A 12,785-nucleotide genomic window follows, 5' to 3' on the forward strand; every position below is an offset into this window, starting at 1 on the left:
GACGCTCAGTCTAGTGCACAACCCTTGCTCTTATACATCCGTCTGCCGTGGCAGGGCAGTGAGTCACTCTGACTTGAGGTGGCTCAGCGACGTTCATCAGCACTGCACTCATCCTACTAACATGGGGCCTGAAGAAGACAAGGGCAACCTCTCATTAACCGATCAGCCGGTGTATTACATGCAGATGCTTCCACGAAGACCATCCAACGACTCCCAAATGTAGAATGACTCTGAAGGGAGCGCCTACGAACTCATCTATCCTACCGCCGGACTTGAGCATATGTCTAGCCATCGTCGAGCAAGAAGTCCTGCACGACGCCTTGCATTCTCTCCTTCCCCATCCTGGCAGCCCTGAATACCTCGTCGCGCTGGGAGAGTTGAGGCCCCACCCATGTCGGCAGTGGCACCGCAGATGGCTTCGTCATCGAGGTGTCGAGCGACGGAGTAGGTCGACTGCTCTTGCTGGTGAGCGTTGTGTGACAAGCATAGCATAGGAATGGCGTCAAGGACAGTCCCTTCTCCGTTTCGTGCGGATTGGATGGTGGCGAGCGCGATCGGATCGATATTCGCGACTTCCACTCTTGAACGCCCGCCTGGATGGGTCTAGTCGCGTCATTAGTGACTGTAATACTAAGAAAACGGAAGAGATTCGTACCGTGCACATAGGACACAAATCCCAGAAGATTCGCCCTTCGGTGCCACCTTCGTACATGTCCTAACAATGGTCGACACCGTCGATGGATAGTCCTTCTCAAGCCCACCAATGAAATCTACACAAAACGATCATGAGCAGAGCACTCGAGTCTATTTGGAGTCATACAGACCTCGCGTTAGTGCGCCAATATCTTGCCTAGAACTCAACCAAGGCCACGGCGCCTTTCCAACAATACTCAAACCCATCCACCACGCCCACATCGCACACTCCTTCCTGCCCATATCGCGCAGTGGCCTGATCACCCTGACAGTCCGCTTCCTACCAGCCTCACCTCGCGCCCCGCTGTCCGGCGCCCACTCCTCCTGCATCTCTTCCTTGATATTGAACCCAGCGCCCTGCGAGACGCTCGATATGAGAGACATTGCCAGGCTCGTCAGAGACGTCCCAAGGACTAGGTGCGAAGAGCCCGTCTCCCATGCTGTGAATTGCAAAAGAAGACGCGTGATGGTCTTCACAGTGCTTGACACGGCTGTAGCGGTAGGTAAAGATGCGAGATATATCCGTAACGCTTGTACTGGGTCCTCAGTCGAGGAAATGGACGCCAAGTGCGGCACCAGGAGGAGCTCTAACACGAGCAGCTTGAGCGTACGCATATATTAAGAAGCGGCACTGCCCACCTTCATCCGTCAAGTCAATGGCAGCGTTGATCGACTCCGCCTTATACTGTATCCGCTCCCACCACCTGCGATCGAAGGCATCCTGCAATCGCAATGGTATGAACTCAATCTCACTATATCTCTCAACGAGCTGCTCGACATCAGCCGTGCGATCCTCGATCTACTTCGAAAAAGTCAGCCATAACGTCCGCATCGGTCACAGGTAGGGTGCATTGAGAGCTTGCACGACTCACCTCCGGGAACGCATCGCAGATCTCCACATAACATGCGGCAACCTTCTTCCATACCCGCTCATGGCGTGGATGCTGCGCGCCTCCATCCTCCGGCATCGTGCTCTGGTCCATCGCGATGTAGCATCGATGAACCAAGTCCAGTAGCACCGTCGATCCCAGCCCGCCCGAGATGCCGACCATTAGATTCCCTGAGGGCTTGAGGGCAGTCCGCCGTGGGCCGTCAGGCTTCAGATTGACGTGTGGCTCTAGTGAACGGCGGAACTTGTGGGTCATGAGCGGGAAGAAACATTCTCTGAGGAGTGTTGAGGAGTGTTAGCCTTAGGAGATGTGGGTATGCGTGAGGGCGTACTTGCAGTAGACGGCGTGACGGATGACGATGTTCCCCTCCACGACTTTACATCGCACGCATTGCTTGGTCTTGTCATACCGCTTTTTCTCTGAAATGGCAGAGGTCACTTTGATTCCTGTCACTTTGCAGAACTGGGCGGCACTCACTGGGCATGAGAGCATCGGTCTCGACCGTAGGGTTGCCACATGACATTTCCGCCGAGTTCTCTTCACGGAATGTGACGATATGAAGCTCCCGCGAGTGTGGATTAAGGCTGAGATCTTCGGGAAAGAGTAGTGAATGGTAAAGGAATGGAGAAAACCAGAGCTGGCAGACGTCAATTTGCCGCCCAAGTTTCTCGATCACGTGGACATGGACATGTATTTAGCGCGACGCGTCTGCGTGACGAAGGACGCGTCCTAAGTTCTAACTTCAAAGTTCAGACCATATCATTCAAGACAAAGTCGTATCTCAGCGCAAACAGATGGACATTCGCATTCATTCTTAATGCGAACTGCTGATGGCAGGCCGAACACTCGTGTAGCATCAATCAAGTGGAAAGTGTAGTACAGACGGAGCACATCCGGGAAAAAGATGGTAGTGAGACGATAATGGTACATGAGCGCCGACCGCAGTGGATAGAGGCTCGTTAAGGATGCGGATGAACCGCAATCAGGTTGAGGTAGCGGCAGAGTTTCCCACCAAAGCATTAGGGTTGAACGCCTTCGTCGTACCCGACTGAATGGCCCATTGGATACCGCCCAAGACATGCGCAAGGAAAACCTCATTCTGCAGCCATGTTAGGACTCACGAATTCATATTTCAGGCCGTTGCTTACCTGCCATGTCTCGATGCAGTGCCCAAGGCTAGTGTAGAAGCTACGACCAGCAATCCCGCCAGCTTGTACACCGGCTCCGCGTTCCTGGAACCACGCTGACAAAATTTCGTCACATGAGTGCCCGATAAAGCTGTAGGCCTACTCACCAGTGGGGTGTGGGGTCCCGTGATTATACTTTCTCTCTCCGGTGTCTGCGCTACTGGATCAGTTAAAGATTGCATCGATTCCTGCAGGGTGCTTGCCTTTGTAGCTGGACTCGTCGACCGTGAGCACTACCGTTGCGCCGACTTCGCGCGGATCGGACATGAAATTGTACCTGATCGCACAATTGTTACGTCCGCATAACGGATGTTGATGATTGGCTTACGCCTCATCGTATAGCTCCCAGCGGGCAGGCAGCATACTCGTACTAGGATGCGAAGGGCCGGCGACTTCATAGACCTGATACTCAACGTACTGGATCAGACAAGCAGAACACGTACGTGGTCTGCTAACGTACCGCCGTGCAGATATCAGGATGATAGTCAAAGAGGGCACCTGATCGCAAGTTCAGTACGATCTACTGTATCCGATCGCACCAATCAAATTACGCACCGACTTCTCTCTTGAAGAATTCATCATTGTAAGGACAAGCAGATGCGCAGTGCACGCCGATGAAGTTGCCTCCGAAGTCCAGGTATTTCTGCAATGCAGCCTTGCCGGGCTCATCGAGGACTAGCCACGGGCACTGCGACTCAACATGACGTCGCGAATCATTACCGGGAGTAGTCTTACTTTCACCAGAGTTGTTCAGAAACAAGAGCGCATCGTACTCCTTCAAGCGATTATTCGTGAACCATGACTGATCTTCCGTGGCATCGAACTGGACGTTGATAGAAGCGGCCTTCGCCTGCAATGCCTCGATCGACGTAGGAATAGAGTCATGTCGATAACCGCGGGTGGCAGAGTAGATCAGAATGCGCGCCGTCGCTTGTTGAGCCATGGCGTCTCCAGCACTGATTGCGGACCGATAGAGATACGAAGAGGAACAGCACGCCGAGGAAAGTCATTGCGCGTTATATATTTTGCGCGATACCTTGGAAGAGCGTCGACGGATAATTGAATCATCCGATGGATGGTGGGAGAGATACGACCCACGCTCGAACCGAAAACGGCGTGCAGGTCGCATATCGGCCGGGGCCCCCTCGCGCTCCGGCAAAGGTTCCCAACGAACTAAGTTGTGAGAACGAACTTGATCTGCTGGAAATAGCGTTCTTCAAATAGCAGCTGCACTCTCGACACTTTCTCCTTTACTTCATTGTCGCGGTCGAGTCGGTCGTTCTCATGCAGGCGTCTAACACCACATCGCGCCACATCGGTGGCGTAGTAGGGTGGCGTGCGCTTCGCAGGCGTCTCGCACCCAAGCCTCAACGGTACTGCTCCATCAGCAGAATTCCTCGCGACGTCGATTAGAGCCTGCTCGATGTTCATAGGGCGAGGATTCACAGAAAGTGGTGGGCATCGTGCTCGGGAGGGAGCATGGTAGAAATTGTGAGTAAGAGCAACGTCTGTGTGTGAGCCAATAACCTCTGGATTCTTCTAGATTGAAAATCTGTCAAAGTGAGTGAGCCACAACTCTCTGTATTGGATGTTGAAGCTGACAGACGTCATTACAGGCTTGTGGTGCTACTTCCGGTGTCTATGAAGGACGAGAATACCTGTTTGCGACCTCCACTCCGAGTCCTTTCAGGGTGAGTGATTGTCTTGCCACTACTAGCTTCCATTTTGTTATTGATCGCCTTTTCAGCATAGAGTGAAGCAAGCATTTTATTTTCAAGATCACCAGCGAGAGGTTGCCGCATGCGCTTAGATCTATTACTGTGAAACGATCGACATCTATGTGGCATCCGACAGAACAATCTGATAGGATTGCGATAATGCCATTTGGGCGATATCATTACATTCAGTATAACATCATCAAGGATGGTGTCGAGAAGTTTGCCATGAAACAGCTCGATCTCTCGGGATCGTATGGCAAAACCAGATGCTTCGCATTCGCTAGCCTTATTAAGTTAACGCTCAGTACTCAACGAAGGTACGTCTCTCGTCATCCTCCCATTTGGCTCCGACTATGATTGATGTCTCCCATCAGCTCATTGTGAAGGAATCAGCGTCGATTGTTGTACATGACCATTCCTTGATACAGACGGAGATCACGAGCAATACGATGTGGACATGGACGTGTGAATACCTCACGTATAGCACGGACCCAGCACGAGTGTGGCATCTCAAACATAGAATCGTCACGTCCAAGCAAGCAGTACTTAACGCCATTGCGTACCTGTTGAAGGTAAGCTTCCTCCATAATCCCATGGACGTCGCCGCATTTATCAATTCTCTCGCAGATCGGACATAGTGCATGTAGGCAGCACTGATAAAAATCGACGTGTTGTCCAGTGACCGCTTGGTTTCAGCCAGAGAACAAGCATGTCAATACCTATATGATTCCCACTGGCTGTGAATCGTAATAACGTGTCTGTACAAACTTGCTTGACTTCGATGCGCCTGTGGAATCTCATGTCGGTGCTATTGTCGTACATCTGCTGGTTCAATGCTGGTTCATATCATGCTCTCGAATGATCACTGATCGCCACGACGATGCGCAGGATACCCCAAACGCTTGTGTAATGCTCGCACTGCCCGCGAAAATCTTTGAACACGTACGTATAAGTATCTTGGGGTGCAAATAATATGCTGATGTTATTCATTCTGCAGGACATTCTGCTGAAGGAAGATGGCCCACGGAGAGAGATTTCGTCCAACGTGCGATCCGCAAGCGATGGTGTTGTTTAGGGAATGATGAAACCCAATTGAATTGCATCGATGTTTTTGTGAACGAGCTTGCGTATTTCGGCATAGAATATCTCGTGAACGATGCCTTTTTTGTTGCGTCTATCATCAGAACATCTTAGAACGCCCATTATATTGCTCTTCAGTTAACTAGTCGATATAATTGCGTACATGTGTTCGTGTGCCGTCCGAATACACAGGCAGATGCCTGGCGGCACGACTCGTTGAGGACTTGACGCACCGCATGGCCCCACTCAAGACGACGACGCTTTACAATCCACTCGAAGATTGCAGCTACGCAGCGAGGCAGCTCGCTGGGAAGACGAGGTGTGAGTCAGTGAGCTTGCCTTTCTGATCTTACGGAATTCTTGGAAAAAATGACGATGGGTCGAAAAGTCGAGCTGCTCTGTTTGCAAACGTCGCCTTCAAGAGAGGGTTGCCACCGAGTGTGGCTGCAGAGTCGCTATATGACTCGAGTCCCAGACATCCGGAATCCGGGATTTGCCAGCCACGGGAGAACATCGTCACCGCTGCACCTCAATTTCAACAATTACTCCTCCGAGTTGTGTTGAAGCAAATGGAACTCAAAATAGCATCAGGATCGACCCACAAGACATGCGGGACCGATGTAATACCGCAGTCACCGCCAAGTTGGTGCTCCGATTGTCTACGATGATGGCTGCTGTGTACGGTTGTGGGTCCGCTCATTCCACGTTTTGAGCGGAGATCACTGCCAATCAGTTGCTGCTTCCTATTGTTCTCACGAGTTATCGTCGTTCCATGTGTCTCCCAGCCCACAGCCACGCCTCATATACCCAACCATGAGCCAGCCAGCCACTCCATCGAGGGATGCAGACCGCACTGCGAATGAGCAACGTCTTTCCAGCCGAGGGTCTGAGGGAACGACGTTGGTGACTGGGATACGAGAATGCTGCGCTAATATCATTGTACACAGGGTCAGTGATTGTTGACCGTTGATGTCTCCACCTCATTCTAAAGCTGCTCTTATTGCAGAGGCAAGCTCAGCAACTGACTACGGACGTTATCGCCCTTTTCTCTATGCTCAGGGAAAACGTTGGATTTGTAACTCCCGCGGAGTTTGATGAGATGCTAGACGAAATTCTAAAGTAGGGCTCCAGTACTGTTGAGCAAAGTACGATCTAATGTAGCAATCATTAGGGTTCTCACTTCAGTTTATCCTCGTGTTCGAGAATGGTCTCAGTACGGTATCTTACAAGCGCTTTGTAAGTACGGCCTACATTTGTAATGCACTTGCTAACGTTTTGTTGCAGGGCGAAGCGGACAAGTTGGATATGGCTTGGAACAGTGCAATGAGGAGGTCGGCGCTGCTCTGGACAAATGGGAAGTACGTGATAGCAGTATACTTCTATAGAGTTGCGGTTGACTAATGTCATATGAAGATGGCGGTTGCGATCTCCCTGGACAATGTACGAAATCCGCTGGTTCGCATCGCACGACACGATGCAGAGGAATGGCAGAGGTATATAGCGGGACATCGAGCTGAACTCTTCAAGTTCACCAAGCAATTTCTTCGATCGCGGGAACTCATCCAACAGGCTGCAGAGCTGTATAACCGAGGTCACCCGGCGGCAGAACGAATGATGGAGCTAAGTCAGTTGGTGCGAGAACATCGAGGATTACAACGTCGTTGTACTATCTCATAAGTGCGGTCAATAGCTCCTACGATTGCCCATTCAGTCTGCAGATTCTACGAAAGTCGCGAACGAGAGCTTAACGAAGGAAGAGCACGATGGACTCCGAGAAAGGCTGGTGAACTTCCACCGTCTTACTGGCATCCCACCGACTATCAAGATTTTGAATGGACAAGTGAAGAAACTCGGTGACAGGCCTCTGGTGTGGGGCAGTTACAGTGAATTGTGGAGCGGAGTCTGGCTTGGAAAGATACAGGTTTGGTTGAGACTCTCTTCTTCTATCCCTTCTTACATTTCCCGTATTTTCCAGATCGTCTTACGTGTGCAGGATATCACCGTGTCTCAGGAAGCCATTGCTGTCAGTTCATATTCGACACTAGCTTTTAGAGAGCATACTGAGCGAAGGTATAGCGATACGAGGAGGAAGCCAGAAAATGGGCGAAGCTGAAGGATCCCAATGTTCTGCCTTTCTACGGCATAGTGACAGATCTAGGTCCCATCATACACATGGTGAGTTGGATCTACGATCAGAGCTTGCTGATAATTTACATTGATATGAAGGCGACTCCTTGGTGCGAGTACGGAAACATACTGGAGTACGTGCGCTTCTGAAAAGTGCCAGTCAAAAACGTTCAGAATGTCTATCAGGTTTACGAAGAACAATCCTGATTATAACAAAACACGACTTGTAAGCTCTTTAATAGTTCTAACCTGACATGGACGCTACCTAACGTCATCGTATGTCTAGCTTTTGGGCGCCGCAAAAGGCTTACGATACCTTCATCATGAGAACATCATTCACGGCAACGGTGAATCTCTATGGCCTTTGTATTAGTAGGATGCTGACGGCCCCTGTTCTACTCAGTGAAATGTGTGAGTCGTGTTACTTGTTCTTAGATAGCAACGATGTTAATCCCTTCATAGACAAATTTTATGATCAACGAGAAGGTAGCGTTTGAGTTCATTATGCGAATCTATGTCTAATGTTATGCGCTCACAAGGGTGATGCGCGTGTCTCCGACTACGGCATGTTACAAGTCATGGCAGAAATCAGCAAGAAACGAGTTGCGCTCATTCTGAACGGAGCGGGGATGACACGCTGGATGGCGCCTGAAATGGTCGTTCTTACCAGCCTGCTAGAGCCGAACGCTGCCTGCGACGTCTGGTCATTCGGGATGGCAATGCTTGAATGCTATACAGTACACCCTCCATATATGGAATTCGAGGATAACATGTCTGTCTCCGAAGCTCTCTACCGTGCTCAGCATCCTTCAAGGCCTCAGAGCGCGATGGGACTAACGGACGAGATATGGGAGATCCTTACCAGCTGCTGGCGCAAGCAACCCGCGCAGCGTTTGTCGATGGCCGAACTGGTCTCCCGTTTGCAGAAATTCACCTAGTTCTAGTGCATAGTTCAGAAATGATGCCGTCTCTCTAGTCTTCCGCTGAAAAGAGTAGCACGCAATTTCGGATGCTGATAGAGCACGTATGCGTAACTCATTGCAGGCTTGGATACTATGTTGATATCGTTTTCTCACTGTCTTCATTATACATCGTGCATCAACATGTTATGTGATCTACTCGAAATGCATATTCCACCTTGGATATCCCTATTAATTACCATCTCGATCCGGGGATGTTGCGTTCGCGGCAAAGTCTACACAGTCTGTAGGTTGGCGGCTTCAAAAGTGTTGTCCAGTACCCACGACTCTGGAAATTTCGACATAGAGACTAGCGCCTTCTGCAAACAATTGACGATGCGACATACCGGGCTCTCTGTCTCGATTGATTTTGCTTGCTACGGATTCCGGTAATTGAATTCTGTCAAGCGTTTTTTTGAATCATCCACCCAGTTTATATGCATCGAATGCACTTACAACGTTTCGATTGCACGGATCAATGAATCCAACGACAGTTGCGACACAGTTCCGTCTCGTAAGCGCGAATTGCAAGCCACCCTCATGCTCAGGAATTATTCGAGCCAATTAACATGGAATGGACTCACTGGAACCGACGACGCACAAGTCCTTGTCGAATTGTTGTGTGGCATGATACTCAATATCTCCACAGTATCCGACGCCAGAGGGTTCAACATCGGCATGCGGTGCCAAAATTGTTTCCTCATCAGTATGAGCTAGGGATATAGTGTTCAAGATCGTATCCTGAATGCAGCGAATGTCCGACACGGGAGCCCGCCACAGGTGCCGCAGAATACATCCAGTTACGTTCACCAGGAGAATGACCTCGTCGGCCCTATCCCTTTCACGTAATCTCGTGAAAAGAGATAGCAAAGTGGGGATTCCTGAAGCATTGTGAGTCCCATATCTACGAAACGAGATGAGTTTCACCTTCACGACCAGGCTTGAAAGCAGTACTGAACGTATAAACACATTCTAGGAGTCTCTTGACACTATTTGGCGCCATGTTATCATCTGGAAGGTCGATGACACTCAAAAGATCCACCAAACTGAGATACACCGACATATCGCTCGCAGGGATGAGCCTAAGCAATCGATTTAGACAGTCAAGAATGTCAATAAGTGCAGCATGAGCACTGGGAGCGCTGGATGGTTGTACTTTGAGAACATCAGAAAGCATTTCGACAGCTGTTCTTCCTAAAACGGAGCATTCCTCTGCGACTGTTGAACTGATCAGCAGGGGGGAAGGGGATAGCAGCGGCGAACAGGCGCTCACGTTCCTCGCCATATCGAAAAACTTTGATATTGCAAGTGAGTAGCTGCAATAATTGCAAACGATGCTCGGATGAAGCAGTTAAGGTGCCGTAGTAGTCGATGAGACGATCGTATAATGTGCGCTCCCCAGATGGCATATTGCTGAGTTGGACTTGTAGAAACTTGATGATGCGTATACGATCTTCCGACAGCGGGGTAGGAAAAATCTTTGCAGAACGAAAAGTGGGATGATTACGATCGAAGATTGAGACTTCTTTGGAATGGAGGTTCGACAGAATGTCGACAGCCATGTACCCTATCGTCGGCGTGTAGCTCACATCCTTCAACCACGATTCAGCGTGACGACATCCAAACTCCACATGAGCGGCAGCTCACCTCTTTACCACAGTAATGCCTAAAGATTTCCAGCGCTACTTCAAAAGGAGCAAGTTGGAGGAAAGGCTGAAGCACTCTGTCCAGAAAATCACCCTTCAACGTCTTGAAAGCAGCATCCAATACCACAACAGGTTCGATATTCGGGACCAAACCTGTGAGCTCCAAGTCTTCCCGATCTTCCCATAAGGGCAGGTTCTCGATCGGCTTGAAATCGGACGTATACTGTCTGACAATCGGTGGCATGTTGGAAGACCAATGGACACGCCATTTCATAAACGTTCGCTTTAACCGCCGCACGCTCATTCCGTAATTCCCTCTCCAGACACGGAATAGCTTATAGAATGCACGGGACATCGGAGACTTGTAGGGAGAATGAGGGTTAAGGGACGGAGTGATGGCCGTTCCGAAAGCGAAAGCCATCAGTATGACCATTTGCCCAAGAACCATACCAGCCACCACAGCGCTGGTCTTCCAGAATTGCAGTACCAGACCGATGAGGAAGAGCATCAAGGAAAGCTGCAGCAGAATCGGCATCAAGTTCACTATGTCCTCCACGTGCCATTCATCAAAACCAGTGTGGCGAAGGTACCAGGCAGTCGCGCTCTGACGTGGGTTCGATGGCACACCGGCTACGTGGTTGTTAAGCCACTGTTTTATCGTGATCCCAATGGACGCGGCCGCAAGGCTTATGACTAATGCCGAGAACCAGAGTGTATTCGTAGCGATATCGAGATGGGAAACGCATTCTGGGTATCTCGCCGGGTATCCAGGTATCGTGGAGTTGATGGAACCTGAATTGACAGCAAAGCTGCTCAGCTGTGCTGATATGTGCATCAGGATCTGAGCAGTAGAATCTTTCGGCTGGGGTTGCAGTGTCTTGTAAAATTCGACATTGAATGCGGTGACAACTGCTGAAAACAGACCCGCCTAATCGCAATATCGATAGCTTAGACAAAGTATGAATATGTTCAAACCGAACACGCACGAAGAGAAGAAGAGTGTCTATCCCTTCCTTCAGATCTTGTATGACGTCTTTCTCGTGCTTCCAGAGCTCTTCAGCGCATCGTGCCCATGAAGTAGATGTGTCGAGGGCTGATCGCCGAACTTGCTTCTCTCGTGCATCTTCCGATTGTACGGTATCCTTGCGGACAGGTCCGACGTTCGGCTTCTCCGCGACGTGAGACCGGGTTCGTTTCAGCTTGCTCCAGCCACCAGCACCACCATCATCGATATGTTCTTTCTCTCCGTTGTCTGCAGTACGTTCGCAAAATTCGGAAGTTAGGGCAGTTCCGTTTTGAAATACTCTCATACCTGTCCGCTTGACACCAGCATCATGGGCATCCATTTCAGCAGGCGCATGCTGAGCTTCTATATCGGCTGTTGACTATAAGCTCCTGTCAATATTGTAAGGAATAGGGTGAAATTTGAGCTGACGTTTACCATAATGCGTGTTATGGGCTCACTGACAGGATGAGGCGAGGAAAGAGGATATGTGTTGATGCGATGGGAGCTCGGGTTGACGTGCAGCAGAAAGGTAGGCCATCTGATAGAGGACAAAGCAAGGCATCAAATTGTTCAGATGGCGCGTGGTCCTGCCAGCCGACGAGAAGGCCTGCGGTTTCGCATGCAGGCACTTCGCGCTCGCGTAGTTCCCAAGCACAATGGCCGTTGTTCCGCGCTTGCAATCCGTCTCCATCACGAATCGTGCCTAGAGTCTCAAAGCGTTACACGTGTGCAGATTATCCGAAACTAGCGCAAAATAGCTTGCTGCATCCCATCGTGCAGCGATTCGTGCAGATATACCGCAGTGCCATGTCGTGCTTCGCAACGGATTAGCAATTGTCGACGATGCAAGCACGTCTGCGGTGTCATTTGCAAGACGATATGTTCATGCGAAGGCTCATCGATAAGCGAGGCTTGATGGAAGAACATCATGGAATGTTCAGGTCCCGACTGGAGAAATATCACTCGAAAGCGAGTCGGTTTCACATATTAGCAGATACCGAAATGGCAGGTCTTCACGTTGCTCAGAACATCATCAGGACATTCTAACACAATGACCATATATCATGTTGTTATCATACGCAAACTATAAGGTCACAACGGACGTACATAGACGGGTGTTGTAACAAGGCTCAAAATTCACACCAAATGAGATCGCGGGCCAAGATATATGTGGCTGTTTGGCGTTGTGGGTCCACACTGAACGCTCCTGAATTGATTGGACGGCAACTTGCGTGACTACCTGGCTTGACCATCTTAGACCACTTAGAACGGCTCATTGCTTGCTTGTGTTCTTTGTCGCCAACCTACAGTGTGCAACCCCCCAGAAATGCCTGGAACATCGAAAGTTTACATGTATATGGAGATTGTTGGAAGTGGCCGACCGACGGCACTTCTGGTGAAACGCGCTCAACGCGTCGGAAGGGACAAGCGCCAAGCGACGGCTGAAACACGTCGCAGGGCGGTACCTGGAAACAGAGC

The 12,785-nt window shown here is 50.1% G+C and overlaps 5 protein-coding genes across 5 annotated transcripts; 2 read left to right on the forward strand and 3 right to left on the reverse strand.

Moving 5' to 3' along the window:
- Nucleotides 1-125: 125 nt before the first annotated feature.
- On the reverse strand, nucleotides 126-2,194 carry LAESUDRAFT_701114 (uncharacterized protein). The gene is made up of 7 exons (XM_040906438.1): nucleotides 2,061-2,194; nucleotides 1,915-2,002; nucleotides 1,566-1,857; nucleotides 1,333-1,492; nucleotides 825-1,280; nucleotides 656-770; nucleotides 126-603 (listed from the first exon to the last, which is right to left on the reverse strand). The coding sequence occupies exons 1-7, from the start codon at nucleotides 2,104-2,106 to the stop codon at nucleotides 285-287; spliced, it is 1,476 nt and encodes a 491-aa protein (XP_040763907.1). The 5' UTR covers nucleotides 2,107-2,194; the 3' UTR covers nucleotides 126-284.
- Nucleotides 2,195-2,419: 225 nt separating this feature from the next.
- On the reverse strand, nucleotides 2,420-3,764 carry LAESUDRAFT_680269 (class I glutamine amidotransferase-like protein). Its single transcript, XM_040905727.1, has 8 exons — nucleotides 3,506-3,764; nucleotides 3,326-3,445; nucleotides 3,231-3,268; nucleotides 3,099-3,172; nucleotides 2,974-3,047; nucleotides 2,878-2,922; nucleotides 2,732-2,826; nucleotides 2,420-2,682 (listed from the first exon to the last, which is right to left on the reverse strand). Exons 1-8 carry the CDS (start codon nucleotides 3,711-3,713, stop codon nucleotides 2,566-2,568), a joined length of 771 nt encoding a protein of 256 aa, XP_040763908.1. The 5' UTR covers nucleotides 3,714-3,764; the 3' UTR covers nucleotides 2,420-2,565.
- Nucleotides 3,765-4,841: 1,077 nt separating this feature from the next.
- LAESUDRAFT_759693 (uncharacterized protein) lies at nucleotides 4,842-5,563 on the forward strand (the record flags this gene model as incomplete). Its single annotated transcript, XM_040912623.1, has 3 exons — nucleotides 4,842-5,060; nucleotides 5,377-5,430; nucleotides 5,486-5,563. 3 exons carry the CDS (start codon nucleotides 4,842-4,844, stop codon nucleotides 5,561-5,563), a joined length of 351 nt encoding a protein of 116 aa, XP_040763909.1.
- A 774-nt stretch (nucleotides 5,564-6,337) lies between these two features.
- LAESUDRAFT_726382 (kinase-like protein) lies at nucleotides 6,338-8,850 on the forward strand. Its single transcript, XM_040909022.1, has 14 exons — nucleotides 6,338-6,516; nucleotides 6,575-6,687; nucleotides 6,740-6,804; nucleotides 6,853-6,926; nucleotides 6,982-7,200; nucleotides 7,259-7,489; nucleotides 7,544-7,591; nucleotides 7,645-7,743; nucleotides 7,795-7,829; nucleotides 7,882-7,921; nucleotides 7,982-8,042; nucleotides 8,099-8,106; nucleotides 8,158-8,181; nucleotides 8,235-8,850. Exons 1-14 carry the CDS (start codon nucleotides 6,382-6,384, stop codon nucleotides 8,631-8,633), a joined length of 1,551 nt encoding a protein of 516 aa, XP_040763910.1. The 5' UTR covers nucleotides 6,338-6,381; the 3' UTR covers nucleotides 8,634-8,850.
- Nucleotides 8,851-10,634: 1,784 nt separating this feature from the next.
- On the reverse strand, nucleotides 10,635-11,373 carry LAESUDRAFT_617572 (uncharacterized protein; the record flags this gene model as incomplete). The annotated part of the gene is made up of 2 exons (XM_040903233.1): nucleotides 10,635-11,228; nucleotides 11,287-11,373. Coding segments are annotated over 2 exons (681 nt in total), but the record flags the coding sequence as incomplete, so codon positions are not given.
- Between the last annotated feature and the right edge of the window lie 1,412 nt (nucleotides 11,374-12,785).

Source organism: Laetiporus sulphureus (genome assembly GCF_001632365.1).
Source record: "Laetiporus sulphureus 93-53 unplaced genomic scaffold LAESUscaffold_22, whole genome shotgun sequence".
NCBI lineage: Eukaryota > Fungi > Basidiomycota > Agaricomycetes > Polyporales > Laetiporaceae > Laetiporus > Laetiporus sulphureus.